General features: G+C 28.3%; 2 protein-coding genes across 10 annotated transcripts; both read right to left on the reverse strand.

Moving 5' to 3' along the window:
- Window positions 1-9,185: 9,185 nt before the first annotated feature.
- LOC100254872 (receptor-like protein EIX1) lies at window positions 9,186-11,915 on the reverse strand. The gene has a single exon (XM_002268210.3). It carries the CDS (start codon window positions 11,913-11,915, stop codon window positions 9,186-9,188), a length of 2,730 nt encoding a protein of 909 aa, XP_002268246.3.
- Window positions 11,916-18,216: 6,301 nt separating this feature from the next.
- On the reverse strand, window positions 18,217-20,640 carry LOC100853992 (tripeptidyl-peptidase 2). 9 transcript variants are annotated; one of them, XR_009464483.1, is made up of 5 exons: window positions 20,180-20,628; window positions 19,259-19,368; window positions 19,102-19,153; window positions 18,503-18,591; window positions 18,217-18,409 (listed from the first exon to the last, which is right to left on the reverse strand). XR_009464483.1 is itself a non-coding variant. In XM_003634055.4 (4 exons), the coding sequence occupies exons 1-4, from the start codon at window positions 20,322-20,324 to the stop codon at window positions 18,581-18,583; spliced, it is 318 nt and encodes a 105-aa protein (XP_003634103.1). In that variant the 5' UTR covers window positions 20,325-20,640; the 3' UTR covers window positions 18,217-18,580. The 9 variants fall into 9 exon arrangements, 3 of the variants coding, with proteins under 3 accessions (XP_003634103.1, XP_010662736.1, XP_010662735.1); XR_787931.3 differs by having other exon boundaries at window positions 19,073-19,153; XR_009464484.1 differs by adding an exon at window positions 19,500-19,607 and having other exon boundaries at window positions 18,217-18,591; window positions 19,698-20,628.
- Between the last annotated feature and the right edge of the window lie 4,117 nt (window positions 20,641-24,757).

Raw genomic sequence — 24,757 nt, forward strand, 5'->3', positions numbered from 1 at the left:
AGAAAAAAGAGTAAAACTATCATTAATATTTTTATGATAAAAATCCATGTGCATGCCTCATATCCATGATATCATAAGTCTTTCACATAATTTCACATAAAAGTTGATATCTACCAACTTTATGTGGATTTCATAAAAGGGATAATAATATTTCAAATTGATTGAAGAGGTATAATTAGTTTTTATATGATTGATATATTTTTCTTGTTCAATCGAAACTATCGATGTCATCAAATCTTCTTTTCCTAATTTAGGTACTAATACTTTATGGACTAAAATTGAGTACAAACATTTTTCATGTCTCAAATGATTGGACTAGTGTGTAAGATTTGATCTTATTTAATTATAGTTTAAATAAAAGAGTAAAAGTCATTAAAATATTTATTACAGAAAACAAAACAAAATATTTATATATGTCACATAGCCAATGCCTTTAAGTGCTCCAAACATAACTTAGAGACAAACAGCAGGAAGGGTTTGGTGAAAGTATTAGCTGGAAAAGAGAGTCACTATAAATAGGAAGACACATAATGTACAGTCCTCGATTTCCTCCACAAGAGGAAAAGTTACAAGGGTCACTTCTACAGAATCGATTCACCGCCATCACTGATAGAGAAAACTAGGCTGATATGCTATAAGAACATCGGAACTCTAGAACTAACCTCCACAGCAGCTATTAATGCTCTGGTCAAGCCTGTTCCTGTTTCCATTGAACCTAGGCGTGAGTCTCCAATTTTACAAGATATCATCTGTGCTCCAGCTGCAACTCTATTCAACAATGGCTCCTGTACAAATATTTTTAAAAATAGTTTTTAAAAGTACAAAATAGAGAATAATTTTCTGAAAACAACTATTTTTAAACAAAAATAAAAATAAATAATTTTAAAAATCATTAAAAAAAAACAAATAAAATAGTATATTACCCAATACACAAAATCTTCATTTATGATCTATTTGATTCATACATGTTTTTTCTAAAAACAATTCTTGAGCTTCTAAAAAATTGTGCATTAGACAAATAAATTATAAATCAACTGACACTTAATACCTAGAACTTACAATTTTTCAAAACAACTTAAAACTTAAAAATCAATTTAATTAATACTAGAAAATCAAGGAACTCAAAAGTAATCCAATTAACATTAAAACATTATAATTAAAACTTTTTTTGAATGACCTTGCTACTGTATTTCATTATTATTTTACTAAACAAATAAACTTTAAATTAAGTAAGATTAATGTGTTAGATTCATTAATATGTCTAACAATTTTCAAAAGAAAATTTCAAACTTAAATACTAATCTAATTAATATTAGAAATTTATAAATAAGAATTGGTACAAAATTACTATGTTATTTCTCTCTACAGTGCATCATAATTTTTTAAAAAATTTTGAACGTGCGTTGAATTCTTTAACAAATTTATTACCACTAAAAACCTTATAAACTAAACCAAGTCCAAAATAACTTTGTTATTTTGCTATGAACAAAACTACTCTTTATGAATTTATGGCTAAATAAATAGACTTCAAAATAATAAATTTAGTAATTTCTAAAACTAAATTGTATCTGAAAAATAGATCCATTTTGCACAACAAAATAATAGGTTTAGCGTGAATCATGATTGAACCTTTGTAGCAAAATTATAATTTTTTTATCTTATTAGATAAATAGATTCAATATCAAGTGAAACTAAACAAAACTTAATACTTTAAATTCTTTAATGAATCTACTATTTTTTTAAAATAATTTGGAATTACAAAACTAATCCAAATATTATAACTGTAATTGAGTATTAAAATTATATATATAATTAAAATTTTAACTTATTTGTATATTAAAAATTAAAAAATAATCCTTTTTTATTTTAAATTATTATTATTTATTTTTAAAAAATCAGTTATATCTTTATAAAGATGTTAATATGCATGTGTTATAATATATGCTAAAATAGTATCATTTTTAATAAAAAAAAATATAATTTATTATTTGAATATACTATTATTATCCATATTTTACGATAAAATATTTATTATTCTTATTTTACTAAAAAAATATTTATCTTTTAATTTATTTAATTTTTAAATTATTTTTATTAAGGCTTGAATTAAACTTAATTAATTTTATACATAAATTGAAAATACAATTTTAATTTTTATAAAATAACAATAAAAAATTATTTTTAAAATAATTAAAATTTATTTATCTAAATGATTGAGTTTTTTTACCTCTTTTTCCTTTAAACCACCCTTATTTAAAAAAGAAATACCAAAAAACTATTTTTTTTTTTTACTTTTCAACTTAAAAATAAGTTTTAAAAACAATTTTCAAACTCATGTGAAGTAGGCAAGTCTCTTAGAGATGAAGGAATTAGACCATCAAAGGAATTGCTCCAAGTGATATACGCTCTAGATGTTCGAGTTCCAAACACTTGTATTTTTTTTGATAGCTTAGTTGATGACAAGTATAAAAATTTTAAACTTGTCTTATGCTTGAGAAATGTACCACATAGTATGATGGGTTCTTAGTAAAGGTTTTGTGGTGCATAAAATTCAAGAGCCAACAAAATGAAAAATTATTTAGATAGTTCAGTAACACTACATGTCTAATTTTATCAAATTTTATTAAGCTTCACGATAACTTTTGATGCCATTAACTTTATTTACTTCCATTTTGGGAGGAGTAAAGAACTAGGGTTTTGTCGTTTGATTGGTATAGTATAATCTTCATGTTGATGGCTGGGAAGGAAGCTATGACGCTAAATTTTGTCTCAGATTGGGGATCACTCCCAAACAATCTGCTTGATTCAATTTTAGATCATTTAGTCCCCATTTCAGACTGTATCCGGTTCAGTGCCATCTACACCCACTGGCGATCTGTAGCTTTGGAGAATTTCCAGCAACCTAATCATCTTCACCACCAACAATTGCCATTTCTCATGGTTCCCAAGGATAACTCCAAAGAAAGGCGGTTTTTATACAGCGTGATCACCCAGAAAAGGCTCGGTGAATTCGAGTTAAGGCTGCCTCGTAACGTAACATATTGTGGATCTTCTCGTGGATGGTTGATCATTATTGATGATGCTTTTGAGGTAAGCCTATTTAACCCTTTCTCTCGTAAAATCATTCCGCTTCCTCTCCCTTAAAAGATTAGCATTTGAAAAACGACTGCTGAAAGAATATGATGAGAGAGAAATTACACATGTACATATTCAAGAGGAGGATGAAATGGAATGAGAAGATGTTGAAGAACAAGGAGATGAGAGGGAAAGTGAAAACAAAAGGTTAAAGAGGTCTTCCAAAAGCTACTACTCTATGATGAAGGTTGAAGATATGGAAGGACAAGAAAAGGAAAGTGAAAGTGAAAATGAAAGTTCATATTATCCTATATTCTACGGTGAACTATCTCGGTTTTCAAATACTAATCCGGATGAATATGTATTGATGGTCTTGTATGGTATGAAAGGAAGGTGGATCACCTTCAAAGTCTTATTGGGAGGCTTTTTGCGGTAAAGTCTTAACTTTGGAGCAACTTCAAAGGAGGGGGTACTCATTGACAAATAGGTGTTTTTTATGCCTCTTTGAAGTAGAGACGGTAGATCACCTTTTACTTCATTGTGTAAAAACGCGGGTTATGTGGAATCTTCTTTTCTCTCTATTTGGCGTGGCTTGGATTATCTCATGTGCAATGAAGAAAACTCTTCTTAATTGGATGACATGGAGCGTTTGTGGGGAAAGCTCGTAAAAAGGCTTGGCAAATGACCCCCTTATGTATATTTTGGTTAGTCTAGAAAAAAAGAAATTTGTTAGCTTTTGGGAATGAAGAGCTTTTGCTTCAAAGACTTAAATATTCTTTTGTATGTAATCTTTGGTTTTGGGTTATAGTGTCTATAGTTTTGAGCCCTTCTTCTCTTGTAAGTTTCTTAGATTAGTTAAACTCTAAGTAAGGGAAGATGGTGTGTTTCTATCATTTCCCCATTGGATTGCAACTTTGGGTTATTTTTGTATACTCCCTATATGCTTTGAGGGCACTGTTTTTTGTGCTTCTTGTTCTCGTTTAATAGACATCATTTTATCTATAAAAAAAAATGGTTTGAAAGGAAGGTTAACATTCATTAAATCAAGTGACAAGAAGTGGACTTACATTGAAAAAATGAACTGTGATTCTGAGTATGGTGATAACGAAGGACTTCATTATTTCTGCGATATTGTTTACAACAAAGGACTATTATTTGCTATCCATCCTGAAGGTGAAACTTTATCAATTGATGTCAGGAGTGGTTTGATAGTCAAGAAGCTTACTCTAAGGGATACAAGGCAACCCCTTAACTGCCGTAGAAGGACTTATTTAATGGAATTCCGTGGAGAAGGAAAAAACATTTATTACGGGTTATAAGGAAATTAGATGAGGATGATATCACTAAGGAATTTAAGATTTACAAGTTGGTGGATTGTGGTGGGAATTGTGAGTGGATTGAAGTAGAGAGCTTGGGAGATGTCACTTTGTTCTTGGGAAACAATCATTCCATCTCCGTCTTGGCTTCAACTTCTATAGGATGTAAGTCAAATTCTATATACTTTTATAACGATTTTTTTAATTACTACAATTACTTTGGGGGGCCTTTTCATTTTTTTATATTCAACTTGGAGTATAAAAGAATTGCAAAATTTCCCATATTGGATAACATGCAGAGCTGATTGATGCCACTTCTTATTTAAATTGTACCAACATTCATATGAAGCCATTCAATTATTTTTCAGTCAGGGAATTTTTTAATTCATATCCAATTTTCCCTAGTTGGGAGTTTTCTTACGCATTATGTTTATAATGATACAATCCAAAGCTGATTAATGCTAGATGTTCTTTCTTTATACGAACTTCATTTTTTCTTTTAAGGGAGTAGAGCATTTGGACTTTTATTGGGAGGAATTTAACCTTTCAATTATATAGAAATTAAATAATTTGAAAATATATAAGTTTCTAATTAATTTTGGTTATATCTAATTTTCTTTGTTTTTCTTTTATATTGAATAATAATAAAAATTAAACTAAGTTTCATTATATTTCATTTCCATTTTGAATTTTTTAACAAATCAAATAAGAGGATTTTGGTTTTTTTTTTCTCCTCATTTTTTCCTTATTTTTTTCAATACCTTTGATCATACCAACTAAGAAGCAAGGGTTGCCTCTTCAATATATTGAATAGAATTTGAAGTTGGAAATCCTAATAATATTAATATTCAAAAGTTTGTTAGATAGAAAAATAGTTGAAAATTCATAATATCATTTGGTTATTGATCTTTGCTTTTTATTTTTTATTTTTAAAATAAAGTAAAATAGATAACAATTTTTCTTTTTTCTTTTTTTAAAAAAAAAAGACACAAGTAGAAGTTTTTTTTTACCTCTTTTTAGAAACAAAAGGAAAACACATAGAAATTAAAAAAATAAATAAAATAAAATTAAACATGGTTTAATTATTTTTCTCTCTCCATGATCTGATATGATAATCTTCAAATATGATTTTCCTCTAAATTACAATTTCTTTTAATTTCTCTATAATTTTGCATTAAGCAATTAAATATCAAATCAAGTTATGTTTGATATATAAAATTTATACTTTTAAAAAATAATTTGAAATTTATAACCGATTTACTTAGTACTAAAAAATTATGAAACTCAATAATATTAGAAAGTCATAGACTAAAAATCATTTTAAATGTCTTGGTTAGTTTCTTTTTTACATATATCATATTTTTACAAACTTTTTCACTAGGTAAATAAACTTCAAATTAGGCAACACTTAATGCGTTGGATTTATGTACGAGTTTAATAATTTTTAAAAATAACTTAAAATTCAAATAATAATACAATTAATACTACAAATTTATAAACAAAAATCAATATAAAACAACTCTATTGTTTCTCTTCTATATAGAATCATTATTTTCTAATTTCTTTTCAATATGCAAATGAACTTCAAATTCAACGTACAAAACTTAAGGCATTGGAATAATTAGAAAGTTTAGTAATTTTTAAAAATAATTTAAAACTCAAATAATATATCAATCAATACAATAAATTTATGGATAAGAATTGGTTCATAATAACTCTATTTTTTTTTTTTGCACATGATTATATTTTTATAAAATTTTAAATTAAGCTACATTTTGTATTGAATTTATTAATGGGTTTAACAATTTTAAAAAATAATTTTAAAATGGATCTCATTACCAAAAAAAGATCAAAACTGATATATTATAAATTAAGAATTAAGAATAATTTGAAATTCAAAAAATCAATATAATTAATTACAAATTAAATCAAAACATTTTAAAATATAATATTCATAATTGAATACTAAATGTGTGCATGTAATAAAACACTTGGCTCGTTTGTATGTTTAAAAACTTAAACCTTATTTGTTATTCATTTTAAATAAAATATTATTAACAATTAGTATTTTAAGTTATTATTATTTGTTTAAAAAAAATTACAAAGATGTTAATATTTTTATGTATCTAACATATAATAAAATAGTATATTTTTTTTATAAAAAAATATAATTTATGATTTTATTATACAATCACTATTTGTGTTTTATTAAACACTATTTAATTTTTTAATTGTGTGTAATTACAAAACTAGTTTTATTTTTAATAAGATTTGAACTAAATTTAATTAATATTATATACCTTGAATTTACAATATTTTTATAAAATCAAAATAGGAAAATTATCCTTAAAAACAACCTATCTAAACAAGTTTTTTGTTTTTATTTTAAAAACTGTTTTTAAAAACATTTTTATTTTTATAAAACACTGAAAAATCATTTTTTGTTCTTTAACTTAAAAACAACTTTTAAAAACGAAGTATAAAAAAACATAATCAAATCAACAGCCTCCTCAAATGAAATATTGAAAATATAAAAAGACTATTAATTAAATTCCTTTCTGAATCATAAGCTTTTTTAAAATAAAATTTCATAAATAAAATATAAAAAGTCTCATAAAACATAAATTTAAAAAACAAAAAAATAAAAGACAAATAGCTTGGCTAATCTAAATGGGCCTCAGAGTGAATTTAAAGGTCACCCATCGTAATTTGCCCACTTCCTTTTACAGTCTGGTCAATCCGTTGAACTTCTGGACCGGCAAATGGGCCCAGCCACTTGCCATTTTTATTTTCCAATTTCCAATGTGCCAATTCATCTTTCTATCTGTTAGGCCCTGCACCATTTTAGGCAAACTAAACTAAGTCTTGCTATGAACATAGGTTTTAAAATAATAAGTTTAGTAATTTCTAAAATTAAATTGGATTAAAAAATAGATCCAATTAGTACCACAAAATAGTAGGTTTATAGCGAGTCATGATTGAACTATTCCTCCTCTATAGAAAAACTATAATTTTTTTTTGTATCTTACTAGATAAATAGATTTAAAATCAAGTGAAACATAATTAAACAAAATTTAATTATGTAAATTCTTTAATGAATTTTTTATTTTTTAAAAATAATTTAGAATTAAAAAATTGATCCAATTAATTAAACATTGAATAACCAATTCAAAATACTGTAACTGTAATTGAGTATTAAAAATTATATAATGAAAAACTTAATATATTAAAAATTAAAATTAATCATTTTCTGTTTTAAATTATTATAATTTATTTTTAAAAAAAATCAATTATATTTTTATAAAAATGTTAATATGCACATGTTATAATATACGCTAAAATAGTATCATTTTTTAATTAAAATATAATTTATTATTTTAATATACTATTATTATTATTCATATTTTACCAATAAATACTTATATTTTAATTTAAAAATTATTTTTAAAAATTTATTTATCTAAATAATTGAGTTTTTTTTATTTTTGTTTTCTTTAAAAATTATTCTTAAAAACAATTTATCAACCACCCTTATTTTAAAAAATACCAAAAAAACTCTTTCTTTTTTATTCACTTTTCCACTTAAAAAATAAGTTTTAAAAACAATTTTCAAAATCATGTGTGTTGATTTTTAATGAGGTAATGATATATTTAGTTAGGATCCTTTACAATGTACTAGATTTCTTATTGTGTTATATTATATTCTTTTTTTCACCAAATATTTTTAGTCTACAATAAGAAACACACATTACCTAAAAGTCTCTTCATGAAAAAATAACATAGGAGTTAATACTAACAAGTGTTTTTTATAAAGAAACAAATAATAAGCATTTAAATATGCAAAAAAAAGAAGGAAAAAAGAGTTAATGAAGTATTAAATCATAATATGTGAAATTCGCTTAAGAGTATGATTCAATAAAGACTCATCCAACTACATAAATATAAAAATATAATCCACACAAAGTAACTACTTTCTCTTATATGTTGCTATTAATACAATAAGTAAAAGAAAGTATTATGAAAACTATATTAAGAGGGACCTTCATGAGCTTCAAGTTGAGTTGAAAACGAGATCATCCAAACGGTTGATGTTTCCCTTCTTTAATCTTCCTGTTTTTCCTGTGTCATTACATTTCTTGAGCATCATTTATACTAAACCATATAACATCATGTATATATATATTTTTTCCCACATTACTACTTTTTGCTACTTTATTTTAAAATATCTTATCCTTAACCATATGCAAAATCATGCTTTCATACATGTTAAGGAAGCTAGATTGAGAACGTCTAGTTTATTATTCATTTATTTTTTGGGTCTAAAAAAAGAATAATAATAATCATTTCAATAAATTATTATGCTAATCAAATGACAAATCAAAAGCCTAGAAAGGTCTCCATTTGAAATTGTTTTTGATATTGTTAAAATTCACCATCAATTCTCTTCTCTTCTCTAATGTCTATGATAGTTTCATTATGATGAACTTGTCAATCAAATTCCATGTCAATAGAGATAAAATAAAAAATAAAAAAATAAACCTAAAGACTTTTTTAGGCAAATTGAAAACAAGTATTCTCAAATCATTTTTAGGCAATTAAGTAGACTTGTTAAGGACCTTCAATAATTAAGCTTTGGTTCTAAATCTTGAAAAAATTATTCAAATTCTCAATAAAAGTTGAAACAAATTCATTAAACATATAAGATAAAATGAATAAGAAAGTATAAACTGAAATATTAAAAATAACCGATCAAACTTAAAAATATTAACTGAAGCAAAAATTCATGGAAGATGATCAATGAAGTGTTTCACTTACCAACAGCCTCCTCAAATTGTCGTGGAACCAATTCAACCTTATCGCTACGGCCACATATACCCAGTCTCTAATGTCATAAAGAAACTGGAAATAAGCATACCTCCAATTTTCCTTGAATAAAAGAGCACCACAGACTCCCCAAAAGCCTACAATGAACCCAAGTCCCATGCTAATGTAGAACCATCGCATTTCAGAACCTTCTTCATTTTCATCAATGGTGTCCATACCTTGAGATTCATCATCTTCTGTGCAGTTTTTTGTAAGAGGGGCTCCGCAAAGTTGGGCATTGCCAATGTAGCTAAATGCATCAAAGCTCTGAAGCTGTGTGCTTAAAGGAATTCTTCCCCGAAATTGATTGTGTGATAGGTTCAAGCGATTAAGAAATGTTAAATCGGCCAAGCTTTGAGGAATTTCACCTGAAAGATGGTTTGTGGAGAGATCAAGAGATAGTAAAGATGTCATTCTTCCAATTTTCTCCGGTATCCTTCCCATCAAATGATTTTTAGACACGTTTAAGAACCGTAGTCCAAAAAGTTGTGATAATTCAGTAGGGATTGATCCAGAAAAATTATTACTTGACAGGTCTACCATTCGAACATATTTAAGAATCCCTTTGTACTCAAGTTCTCTTCCAACTGTCATCAACACAAGACCCTCCAATTCATAACTGGAATGTTCTAAATCAGTAAACAGGTCATCTGGAGTCTCTATTGCGGCCATCAAACTGAAATTATTCAAACACTTGGGTATAATTCCAGACAACTCATTATCTGAAACATCCAATACTATAAGAGAAGAAAGTTGGCAGATTTGTGAAGGAATTTCGGCAATGAATTTGTTGGATCTTAAACAGAGAACTTTTAAAGCTGCCAATTCTCCTATCCAATTTGGTACATTTCCCAAAAGTTTATTACCACTTAAATCCAGGAGACCCAAAGATGTGCAGTCTCGCAAGGACGAGGGTATACTTCCAGATAAGCCATTATTCTGCAGGTGCAATGCTTTGAGTGAAAATAAAGAGCCTATGGAGTCAGGAATTTTACCCGAAAAGTTGTTGTTTCCCAAGTTTACATGAGTCAGAGACTGCCAAGACTTCCAACATAGAGGAAGCTCTCCAGATAAATCATTATTTGACAAGTCCAGCGCCTCCAATTTACTTCTTCCGTTCAACTTTTGGCACAAGAAATGGGAAATTGGTCCCGAAAACGAATTGTTGGCCATGTTCAATACAGTAACATTTGGAGACAATGCAGGTAACAGACCGGTGAAGCAATTAGAGTTCAAATGGATAAGAATATTGTTAAGCCAAACTCCAGATAAATCCCCGGATATCTGGTTATCAGAGAGATCGATCCATTGAAGATGTGAAGCCCACTTCCAGAACCATGTTGGAGCTATGTCCACAATTCCTGACTTGGAAATGTCCAGATTCCGAAGAAATGTTTGAGTTTGTAGCCATGTAGGAAACTTGGGGCTCATCTGGCAGGAACTCATCCACATGGCTTCAAGTTGAAAAGGGGGGACCCAATTGGAGTTGACTTTGAAAGTTAGAGATGTTGAGGACATGTCTAAGTACTTCAATTTTGAGAGTTTGTCAAAATGCACTTCTGATATTGTGTCTGCTAAAGAGTTATTTCCTATCATTAAAGTCTCTAAATTTGAAAGAAGCCACAAACTGCTTGGAAGAGTTCCGTTTAACTTATTTCCGTACAGAGATAAGGAGATCAAGGATGATAAGTTTCCTAGAGATGAAGGAATTGGACCAACAAAGGAATTATATCCAAGTGAAAGATCTTCTAGATGTTTGAGTTGCCCTAAATACTCTGGTATTTGCCATGTTAGTTGATTGCTTGACAAATATAAAACATTTAAGTAACGTAACTCTATAATGGTCCTGGGTATATGACCCTTTAGACAATTGCCACTTAGATCGAGTTGTAAAAGACTAGCAGTGAGATTAGATAGCCAATTGGGTAACTCATGATTGAAATGATTCCCATGAAGAGAAAGGACTGTGAGAGATGTAAAATTGACATACTCAAGAGATGGACTCATGTTATCAAGTTCACAATCCTCCAAGAACAACTCGGAAATGGAAGATAACATAGATATAGATTCAACCCATTGAACTTCCCTATGAAGGTCAACCTCATTCATAAATAGGAGTTTCAAAGAAGAAAGATGAGAAATCCAACGAAGGTTCTCAGCATAAAGTTGTGGCTCGTAGGAGGAATCAGCACCTCCTAGACCAAGGTGAAGAAGGTTGGAAAGATTTCCAAGCTCAAGAGGGATTAGTCCACCAAATGAAGCAAATGAGAGGTCGAGGTATGTTAAACTCTGCATGGAACCCAAGAAACTTGGAATAGGAGTACCTCCAAAATCATTCCAGCTCAAGTCCAAGTAATTCAAAAATTCTAATTGGAACAAAGCAGGACTAACCTTGCCAACCAATCCAAAATCAAAGAGGTCGAGGTCAACAACTCTACCAGTGATGTTATGGCAGCGGACTCCATTCCATCCACAACAGTCTTCCTGAGCAGACCAAGATGAGAGGTTGTGTTCAGGATCAAAGAGAGCATGTTTGAAGCTTAAAAGGGCATGTTTCTCAGTTTCATTGCAAACCAAGGGGTATGGGTCACATAGAATTGAGATGGTTGAGGAGAGAAAGCAAAGCAAGGGAAACACAATGATTACTCTAGAGATTGCCATCAATGGTGGATGAGTTGAAATCATTCCAAGGTAGAAATTAATATTAACAATTTATCAACCCATTTGTCTCCCACACTCAACAAAATATCAATTATTTAGACAATTGCATCAACTCCATGCACGTTACGATTTATTTACCCTTAAAATATATAGATTTTATTTTAAAATTTTCAAAGATAAAAAATAATCATAATTAAATATTATTGGCAAAAAAAAAAAATAAGACTAACCATTGAATATTAATAATATATTATGATTTAATTAAAATTTTAAAACAAATAAAATATTTTTTATTATTCAAAATTATTATTTTTCCTATTTTTTACGAATGAAATGGAAATGAAATGGATGGTGGTCGGCCTTAAAATTACTTTGTTTAATTTAAAAAAACAAAAAGACATGATGATGCAGAGATAAACGGCCATAGAGAGATATGTTTGTGGCTGAAATTTAATTTAATTTTTGCTCTCCATGATGTTTAATATTCAGTTGATTTGGATTATTATTGAATTTAAAAACAAAAATTGAGTTGTAAAGATGCAAGCATAGCCGGCCATAGGGAGATATGTTCTTGGCTGCAATATTGGTGGAAATGTGGTTGAATTGTGGTTACACAAATGGAGGTTGACATGGTTAAAATTTAATGGATCATGAATAAATTAAATTGTGGATGTATACTTGTGAGTAATGAGGCTGAAATTCAAGGTTGAATTTGAAAATTGTTAATGGAGATTTGTAGATGAAAGTTAATGCAAATAAGTGGTCATGTAATAAAATAAAATAATGGTGTAGTTTTTATATGGCATTCATGGTTAGTTAAACATGTTTGGTTCTTGAATTCTTAATTATGGAAAGTGGATGGAGCTTGCATGAATGGATTATTTTTCAATGAGAATTCATGGTCTTAAGAAGCCTCAGTGCTTGAACTTAATAATGAGAATATGAGAATAGTGGTAGACGGCTATGAGAATTTAAGAATGGTGATGTTATATTATTAAAAACAATTTTTTTTTTTTTTTAATGGGAGAACATGGGGATGGTGGCAGCCGGCTATGGAGACTCATTGAGGGGTGGTATTATGTCCTTGAATGCATTAAAAAATGAGAGAGCTTGTAAATTAGAATCCAATCACTTAGAGATTCAATGCTTGGAAATTATTATTGGCTTTTTAAATGTATGAAATAAATTTTGTTTGAACCTAAAACACTTTTCCAAATAATAGATTCAATTTAGTCTTCTACGATGTACAATTTAAGCACTATTCTAGACATCCAAAATGTTTTTATAAAAACAAATTATTCATGTGCCCATATGTTTATTTTATATTTAAATCCTCTTTTGTATTCCCTCAAATTTTGGGAAAAAATAAATCTCCTTAAATAATTAACAAAGTTTAGAAAAATGAAAATCAAAATATAATTGTTTTGAATAATAATAAATATCATTAACAACTTTACAATTTATAAATGGTGAATATAATATATTATTTTTGTCACCGCCCACCCCCACCAAAAAGAAAATTTATTGCCTCCATGGCTCTTTGAAATATAACTCGCATATAAGTTGTTGGTTTATTATTTAAAGTTATTCATTCTCATAATTACTAAGTTGTAAACTATAATTCAAAAGAATAAAAAGAAACAAGTTCTAACTCAACCTAATTAATTAGGAATATTTAAAAATAGTTGTATCACATCCCACACCAAAATTTATAATTCCATTACTAAAAGTGGGGCATAAGAATAATAAAAGCATTTTATGTACTAAAACAATTTGAAACTTTTGATTTAAATCTTCTTATATCAATAAATATTTTGATAATCAAAAGAGTTTTGAATGAAATACTTTCTAAGAGAAAATTGGTTAATCTAAATCTTTCTTATTTATTCAACCCATTTATATTTAAATCAAAGCATTGTGATCATGATATATAGTTTGTGATGGTATTAGCTATTATTAAAAATATTGCATTAAACTTGTGACTTTTTTTTTTCTTTTTCTTTTTTTCTTTTTCTATTAAAAAGCTCACAAGCATAAAGTTGATTGCCCAAATTTAGGGATAATATTTTTCTTTACTATATTTAATAAGGTTATGTTAGAGTATAATATACATGTATAGTGAATTTCATATTAATTAAAAATGAGCAAAAACAATCCATATATTTGCAAATTGATTTTATTACCATGGAATTTTATTGGAAAAACTACTACTATAGAAAAGCAATCCATACATTCTATTAGAAAAGCTACTACCATGGAATTTTATTATCTCAATTGAGGGCTAACCTCATATCTTTCTTTTTCTTTTATCATTGTTTATAAGGTTTTGATGATATGTATTAAAAATGAGTAAAAAAAAACCTATATTATATTCTTGGCATGATTAAGATGGGATGTATAAGGTTTTGATTAAGATTAATATTTCATTATCTCAATTGAGGATCGGCCTCATATCTTTCTTTTTCTTTTATCATTGTTTATAAGGTTTTGATGGTACATATTAAAAATAAGTAAAAAAATCTATATTTTATTCTTGGCTTGATTAAGATGAGATGTGTAAAGTTTTGATTAAGATTATTCTATTTACATACTTTTCCTTGTTCTATTGGAAAAACCACTACCATGGAATTTCATTACCACAATTGAGGCCAACCTCGTATCTTTCTTTTTCTTTTATCATTGTTTATAATGTTTTGATGATACGTATTAAAAATGAGTAAAAAAATATCTATATTATATTTTTAGCTTGATCAAGATTAAATGTATAAGGTTTTGATTAAGATCAATTCTCTTTACATACTTTTCCTTGTTATATTAAAGAAATCACTAACATGGAATTTTATTACCTTGATTGAGGGTCGGCTTCATATCTTTTTTTTTTTTATCATTATTTATAAGGTTTTGATGGTACATATTAAAAATGAGTAAAAAATATCTATATTATATTTTTAGCTTCATTAAGATTGGATGTATATGGTTTTGATTGTAATTAATTCTCTTTACATACTTTTCCTTGTTCTATTGGAAAAGCCACTACAATAGAATTATATTATCTCAATTGAGGGTCGGCCTCATATCTTTTTCTTTTATCATTGTTTATAAGGTTTTGATGGTACATATTAAAAATGAGTAAAATATATCTATATCATATTCTTGGCTTGACTAAGATTGGATGTAACATCTCTAAAAAAAAAAAAAATATTACCCTTTACCATTATCTCTAACTAAAGGAAAGTAGGAGCATAGTTTAGATTGATTACCAAATTCATTATTAGAAAGATCCTATCCTCTCATTGAAAAAAAGAAAACAAAGAAAAAAGAAAACATAGAAGTTCATAAAACCGGGCCACCAACTATGTTCAAGACTTGTATTTAATTAATTTTAAAGATGAAAAAGACTTCCCTTAACTTGCAAAGTTTTATAGCTCTCTAACGGCTTGCATGATAAAATTAAATTAAAATTTTTTTGTGGGTGCTTTTAGATATGTGCCAAGTTTATGCCAGATCATTGATATGTTTTGTGTGATTTAAAATATGAATCTTAATATTTTTCGTAACATAAATTTTTTTCGTTTCAATATGATTCACTTCAACTTAACCTATTTGATTAATATATTGCTCATTAACCATCTATAACTTAATTATAAAACCAAAGACCAATAGCTATTTGAAAACTTTTTCTATCTAAATCGTAATTTCTAAAATAAATCATATTTATTTAGGCTCACCTTTGTATGATCCAAAGTTGATCTTTTGCTTCTTTCATAATAAATATCTTTTTTAACTATAAACTAAGTTGATCAAAGTGTTAACCAAATCATACACATGAACAACAATAATAAAAAGACAAGATTTTTAACATAGTTTGACAATCAATAGTTCCATCGTCTATGGAGTGCATCAACACTTAAGAATAACACCAATCAAGCAACAAAGAAAAAGTTACAATGATGAAGGCTCTCCCATTTTCCTTTTAATTACAATCATACTCTAATTTTTTTTCTCTAAAAATGAAACTTTAAATCATAAAAGGGTTAAATATACAATAAGGGCAAATTCATCATTCAGTAAATAAATAAAAATTATCTTGATCCCAACATCCCTTACATAGCACAATAAAATTGATTCAAACTTCACAATCCAACACAAAGACACTTTGTTATCTTTTATTTTTTTTAAATTTGTTTTTTTTAGATTAAGATTATTCTTAAGTGGTCTAGAACAAAGTCGTTGGAAAGTGGAAATCAATTTTAAACTTTTATTAAATCATTCCTAGATGGATTTCTATAAAATATACCTAATTTTGTTATAGGTACTAAATTTCTTGAGAATACAATCAATCTTTGAAGAGTTCTCTTACTTCTTGAAAAACAAATAAATAAATAAATAGGTGGTCAAAATATTAACTACAATGGTGTTAGATAAAACTAAAAATTAAATGCTAAAATCCTTATTGTTGAATGATAAAAGCTAAATATTTGCCAATTGATAATCTGTTATTAAAAAAAAGTCGAGATTTGAAGTTGTTTATTTTGCAATAGCATTTTGAATGTGGCTTGAAAAGCATCGTATTGTAAATTTGCCTATAGCCCATTTAAATAACCTATTTAAATATTATATTATTTTAATATAAAACGAAGTCCTTTTGTGCAAAATATATTATACAACTATTTAAGATTTTTTTTTTCTTTTTGAAAATCATAGCACATATCATACAAAATTTCTATTTTGATTATATATTTACATATAAAATTCAAATGTCATATAAAAATTTAGGATGAAAATAAGTTTGCAAATATAATTAATTCATTAATAATTTACAATAATAATAGTTATTATTATTAGTAAATGGATTGTTCCTAAAAGATGATTAAAACAAATAAGTAGTTAAAAAAAAGATAAAAAGTCAAACTTCACTTCTAAATAATTCATTAGTTAATTTGAGTATATCATGAGTATTTGTCATGGCCGTTTTAATAATCCGAGTGTTTGTAGAGATGGTGATATTGTGACAATGTCCCTCAGTGATTGGTTGCATATGGTTGAGTTTGAGTTGAGTTATTACGGTGGTACCCTGAAATTATTAAAAATATTGAAAGCACGTAAAGAGACTGAAAATGTTTTGTCTTATGCTTTAAAAATATTGAAAATAAAGGGATAAAATAAGAAAAAATTCACATATTTTGAAGCGATGAACTTATGTTGATGAGTGTGGCATGATGACCACCAAATATATATTACTCATTAAGCATTTATAATTTATATATAAACTATACATTAATTAAGGTTCAACTAGGCAATGGGTTTCTTGTAGTATGTGACTCATATTTGAGCAAAAAGACATGGAGAAAAATGGGCAAAATGCCAGAGCGGAACAGAGTAACGACATTTGTCATTCAGGCTTGTACTTCTTTTGTTATGGGGCGAACGATAGGTTGGCAGGGCGTTGCCCCTCGCTTTACGATTCAAGGGTATTTTTGAAATTTCGTTCCTAAGGGTTAGTATAAATACCTTTTTTATGTAACCCTAATTTTAACATAATAAAAATCTTCTTTCCCTGTTCCTGTGGACGTAGACAATTAGCCGAACCACATTAAATCTCCGTGTTTTTCTTTCCCATTTTTCTATTTTTCGCCATTAATAGTTGCACGGATTACAACAGGGCTCCTGCAACCATTGCAAGAAAAACATATGCACCAACACTTGTAATGCTTTAAGTGGTGCCACCAAGTGAGGCCACTGTTACCCCCTAATTTCTAATAAACATTGCCACCATGACTTAATAGAGACAACATGAAAAATTAATGAAAGAGAAGAATTTGTAAATTGTCATGTCAACAATCAAATATCAAGTTTTGAAATTCATACTTCATTAACAAGGTCAACAAATCGTTCATAGCCATGCAACTTTGTAGGTTCTCCTTTACTCATGTGGATGAGATCACACTTGTGTTGTAAATAAAAAGCACAATAACCATCATCAAAGTAAATTCTATAGCAAATTAATTCTAGAATGGAAGTTCATCAATAAAAATAATTATACATATCACATAGCCAATGCCTTGAGCGCTCGAAACATAACTTAGCTAAGCAAGAGGCAAAGCATAAAGACAAACAAGAAGAAAAGTATGGTGAAAGTATTACCTTTGGGTGCAATTCCATTCAACAATGGCTCTTGTAGAATGTTATATTTCAAATGCACAAAGAGAGTATGTTATTTTCAAATGGTAATGGCATATTACCTTTGGGTGAAAAGTTGTATATAGCAATACCAGCAACATGAGTACCATGGGGGGAGCTATCAGCGACAACACTCAAGATATTGCCTTGATCATATACATAATCGACAAATGAGCAAGCATCTAGTTTGCTAAATATGGCAAACTTTCTTTCAATCCTATAATTAGTTAGGGGTACAAAATCAGAAAGTTCCTCCATAGTTCTCTATCATTCCAGACAGCAGCATCTATAATAGGTCCTTTGTCATCATAGCTCTAAAACATACAAACATGGTTACTTGGAATTGAAACAATAAAATGGTCAAGAGGACTAGAAGAGAAAAGTAATCCAAAACACTCCAAGCTCACTTCAGCCTGTTTCCGAAGGGCAGTCAACCCTGTTTTGGAGGGTCTTCACAAGCCCTTTTCAACTATGCATCCTCCACTTTAATGCGTTTCTGGACCAGGCAATTTACAAGAAGTTATAACAGCTGGTGATGATCATGGTGCAGGAAATGCAAGTGTACTGAAACAAGACCGTGTCAGCAATATACTATGGAGACGCCCTGAGGACAGCTTGAGCTTGTAAATAAACTATTTGTGATCTTTTATCAACGATCTTTTAGTATTTGATGCAGTTAGCATACTTAACTGTCTCCATTCCACATCACAGACTTTTCTTTTTTGTGGAAATTGGATAAAAATTAACATCTCCAAATGGATATGAATGCAGAGAGACACAAAAAGTAAAATTCCCTAGACAAAGGGGGAGTGAAAATATTAATATTACATAGAGAATTGAATGATTTTTATTAAAGAAAATAATTTGCAGGTCTAATTATGCTGACTACTTAACAACAGAACTTAGTCCAATACGAAATAGGTGGTTCAGTAAAAAATGCAACATGCAACAAATTAAGAAACAGAATTATCTAAAACCTTATCAAATTCATCAAGAAGGTTTATACCCTCAGCTATTGATTCCTGATGCCTTTCATCCCACTTTTTCCTCCTTTCTTTCTGTCACAAAATAATTAAGGGGAAGAGATGAGAAGCTAGAAATGAGGCGATCCCAGTCCAAAATATTGAATCAATCAGTCATGAGTTCATGATTATAATGCTTACTTTCAAATGGGAAGTCAATGTCTCTGTAAAAGGCTCATAAACGAATTTATAACCCGCATGCCATTCCCCATAAGGGTTCTTCCACAAAGAATTTACAACCAGAGATGCCCCTATCACAAATTTTAAGATAAAAGCAGAGAATGTGGGTGTGAGAAACATACAAAAATAATAATCTTTTTAATAAATAATAATTCAGAAAATTATTAATTGCATTAGAATCAACACTTTTATTAATGTGTACATTTGAAAATTTGGAAAGATCAGACAGATAAACAAGTTTCAGGCTTATTTTCATGCTCAAAGTTATGATACGGGTGGATTCTCCACGAAGACAACCGTCTGAATCAACCTTCACCAGAGTCAAGGACCCAAGGTATCAATATCTCCATTGCCAGTGCTGGAAAGGAAAAATTACTCTGAAATATTGTTGTAAGAATACCTTAACTAAGGATAAGTTCTAAAAACCATGGATTCTATGATCATGTAGTTTTAAAATACCAATCCAGAACATCAAGGATCTTCGGTTTGCCACTGGGTCTATACCAGAATCTGGGGAAAAACAACACTTTAAGATCAGATATACAATCCAGCACAACTCAAGAGATAAGCACCTCCAACATTCGACTCCTAAGTTTTAGCATGAACAACATTTTCAAGACACCATGAAAAAGGCTGAAGGTTTACGTCTGATAGCTTAACCAAAACAACATAAAACCCCCAAAAAAATTATCTTTCATTTTCCACCACATTCTCAGGACCCAAACAGAAACAGACCCCCAAAAAAGAAAAAATGATAACACCCATATCCCACCTAGTGTCCCTTTCCCACTTCCCATAAACCCAGAAATCTTTTCCCATTTCCCATCACTTCCTCATCACCCAAACGGGCCCCAAACCACCCAAAAGAAAATATTAAATTACCAAAAATAGCCATAACAACCCCACGGCCATCGTACTCTAGGATGCGCCATGGCGAATCGATCAGCAGCAATCTCCTTCTTAGGCATAAGAGAAGCCAAAAACGTGGACTCACTCGGCTTGAAAGCGCAAAGAGCACCATTGTCATCGGTAGAGGAATACGTTGTATTCATAGAAGAACAAGGCGTTGCCCTGACCGCCCACTGTCTCTCTCCCCCTTCCTGCTCCTTCTGCTAAGCCTCCTGGTAGACTGAATGATGAGTTTCGACCAAGGATGATCGAGAAATGGCGGACCCAAAAAGGAATATACCTTAGTGGGTGTTACTCGCCATACTGGGTTTTGCATCTGTGGCTTTGTGAAGGGTGTTTCGGTAATTTGAGTGCTTTCCGGTGGTGGTGAAGTGGTGGCGCCTCCACCTTCCGGAACCTTAGCGGTTGGTTGTAGACTTGTAGTGGGTTTTACTGTTTTAGGGTGGGTGGGTTTGGATAGGGTTAAGGTTAATACCGTGTGTGTGAAATTACTGAATTTGTCCTTTTGTGTGACTTATTCACAGCCACCACCTTGGATTGCAGGATTGTAATTGTTACTATATCTTTTGTTTTTTATTTTTTTATAATGAAATATTAGATTTTAGGTCAACTTTCCAGCCAATCAAAATAATATACAAATGTTTTTAATGTTTTCCAAATAATTATTTCTCACCCTTTCAAATTACTTAGCGTAAAAATATTTATAATTTTAATTCAAACTTTTTATCATAAAAATTTAAAAACAAATAGCGAATGTTTGGATGTAAACCAAAAAAAAATTATATTTTATATATTATTTTTAGAATGCATTACATAAGAAAAAAAAATATTTTTAACAAAAAAAATTATAATAAATAATTTGATTTTGAATAATAATTTTTAAAATTTATCTAATAACTAAATTCCATAAAATATAAAAATGTCTAGACATGTATCCCTCATAAAAAAATAAAAATAAAAATTCTCAAAAATATTTTAATGTCATGGTTTAACATTAGAAATAAAAATAATTTAAAACATATTTCTATTTTTAAGAGAATAAAAATAATAAATAATCTTTTAAAATTTTAGTTCCAAGTTTCAATAACAAATAGGTTCAGTAACCAAAGATTATGATATGATTAGATTTCAATATTAGTTCAACAAACCAAAAGATCGTGATATAAATTAAAAATATTTATGTATGATATCTTGGTAAAATAATATTATTTAGAGTATTCAATAAAAATATATATATAATATTTTCTTGTAATAGTATTATACAATTAATATTACGAACAAAATTTATAAAATTAATATGAGGGCATGTCTAGATGGGTATTAAGAAAAGTTCATTAGAATAAAATAATTTATACGATTTGGGCATAGTTGGGTTGGATTTTAAATTCCCTAAATGCCCGTACAAATGTAATTTTAATTTACTTTCTTATTGCTTATAAGCTCATGGTTCTCTTGACGATGAATAGGGAATAAAAAAAATATAAATACACGAATATTAATTTAAATGAATGATAAGATATACAAACTTATATGATTATAATATGGAAAAAAACTAAGTTATTAAAGAGGTATTTATTGAAATTTCAATTTCTATCATTAAAAATGAAGATATAAATAATGAGATTAAAATATAAATTAATAAGATTAACGTATAAAACAACAAGATATAAAATAATAAGACTTAAATGTATATCTGATGCAACTTGATCAGCTCTATTTTTATAAAGTTATCTATTTGATACTATAAATAGACATATTCATAAATATTAGATGCATTATCAAATTTTTAAGATCATTGAGGTTTTTTTTTAACACTTATTGAATTTAATCATTTTTTGTTTTCTAAATTAATAAGTCAATAACTTTAGAAGTGAATACATTATAAAAAAAAAAACCCTATATATATAGTACTCCTTTAGTACATAAATTAATAATTTTCTAATATGCAATTAATTCAAATGATTTATCTAGAAGAACTCTATAAAATATATGTCAAGTGTTGTTTTTCTCTTCTTCAAATTGATGTCAACTTGGATTTCATCTTTAACTTTTCATAACATAGAAAGTGCTTTTGGTGTGACATTTTCATAAATTAGAATATTTAATTAGCTTTATTACAATAGAATAATATTAGATACAATATCTTGATAAATTAATAATTTATTATTTAATTGATAATTAATAATTTACTAATTTATTGATTAATTAATATTCACTTAATTAATATATTTTTCTTGGTCTCAAAACTATTAATTTATTGAGGTTTAATGGTAAGAAGTTAAACAATATATACTATCACTTATCCTATTCCATATCTGATTCAATATAAGATATGATATATTATCTCATTCCTTATTCTATCTAATGTTATATCCTACCAACAAAATATAACTTTAAAGAAAAACATTTTTTACAAGTTATTAAAATAATCAAATAACATTTTTCTTTTATTATTATTATTATTATTATTATTATCAAATTGCATCTCATAAGTCCTATGGCCAAAAGCGTGGCACTGCAAGAGAGAAAGATAATGATTGCAATAACAACCCAACTCAAAGCTTAAGGTTATGCTTAGGAGAAAGACAATAATCATAATAACAACCAATTCAAAGTTTAAGGTTATGTTTAGTTGCAAAAAGTATTACAAAGAAAGAAAAAAAAAATACCAAGAAAAATATATTATAAAAAATAGTAAAAAAAATCAAATATAATTATAACTAGTTATAAAGTTATGCATTTTTCAATTATTTAATATTTATACAAAAGAGTTAAAATAATTAAAATCAGCTTAAAATAGTATATAAAAATCAAATATACTAAAAGAAACCACGTACAATGTGTCTGTAGACTGAATAAATCTTCCACACCTCCATGCGAAGTCAAGGTGCAGGCAACGAGAAGAGAAACTCAGAAGAAGCCATTTCAAATGGGTCTCCCATTACAGTTGCCCATATGAACATAACTGCTGTGGGAAAACAACCCACTCAAGTGGGCACAAAGCACTTTCAGCCCTCATGGGCTCCATATATGATATATGGGCCTAGCCCAACAACCAGATGGAGAATCCTAACCACGCCGGTTTTGATGCCTATTCGGTAAAAAGACAAACAGCGTTGTGTTGTAAATTGTAATAAAAGGCTTATTCCTTTGGCTTCAGGGATCATGGTTGGAGGAAAGGGACAAAAACCAGTGGTTTATTTTTATTTTCCTTTTTAAACAGGACAGTTTGTTAACTTAAAAAAAAAATTCACATATTTTTTTACCAAATGTATATTTATGAAAAATCATTTTGTGAGTAGATTTTGAGATGCTTAAGGTGTTTTTATGCAATATAGTAAGAAATTATTGAAAATTTATATAATACTTTGAAAATTTTTCATATTTGATTCATCATGAAATTTATATTTTTAAAAAAATAAGTGAAATGAATTTGAAAAACACGTAAAAATAATTTTTTTAATTTTAATTTTTTATTCACTTTTTATTTTTTTTAATAAACAAACCCCTATATTGAGATCGTTACAAATGATATCAGAACCGATCATCGATCCCATTGTGGGAGTTTGTTTAGCCCTATAAAGAGTTTTTGTCTGTTTTGCTTTACAATTCTGTAGGACACAACAAAAACGTTGTATTTGCATGAGGGTATTTGTGATATCCCACATGAGATAGAGGAGAAAGGTTTTAAAACTATATAAGTATATGCACTCCTCTATTCTTATAGATGTGTTTTAAAGTCCTGATAACCCCTTTAACCTCAAACCCAACAATATCTATACGGTTTGATGCAAATCGTTCAAACATATTTAAAAATATCGAAAACAAGTTAAAAACATTTTAGATTCCAAATCAAACTTCTGTTCTACGAAATATCATAAAACAATTTTTAAAAATTGTTCTAAAAAATTGTTTTTCAAAAACACTTTCCAAAAATAACCTAATTTCCCAAAGATGAAAGAATTGGTGGATCAGAATTACTTTAAGTGAAAGATGTGTCCGATGTCTGAGTTCTAAACACTCTTGTATTTTCCTTGACAATGGAATTGATGACAAATATAAAAGATTTAAAACTTGTATTGTAATTAAGAAGTGTATGGTATGGCATGATGGGTTATTATTAAAAGGTTTTGTGGTGCATCAAAGTTGTTTTTCATTTTCAAGTATTAAGAAATTTGGTTCTATATGTTTGGACTAGACAACTAATTTTTATTTTCAAGTATTTTAGTTTGATATTTGCCTCATTTTTTTTTTTTTTTTATCTTTTTGTCTAAATTCTAAAATAAAGTCAATTTAGTCCATTTTTAGGAGAAAACTAGATCAAACCAATAATTTGCTTGTGAGTTGATTTTTAACGAGATTATAATATATTTAGGAGGGATCTTTAACAATGTACAAGATTTCTTTTTATGTTGCATTGCATTTTATTGTTTTGTTAAGTACAAAATGAGTGAATACCAAATATTTTTAGTATACAATAAGAGGCACACACTACCTAAAGCCTCTTTTATGTGAAAATCACATAGAAACTAACACTAACATGTGTTATAT

This window comes from Vitis vinifera, chromosome 16 (assembly GCF_030704535.1).
Source record: "Vitis vinifera cultivar Pinot Noir 40024 chromosome 16, ASM3070453v1".
NCBI classification, from domain to species: domain Eukaryota; kingdom Viridiplantae; phylum Streptophyta; class Magnoliopsida; order Vitales; family Vitaceae; genus Vitis; species Vitis vinifera.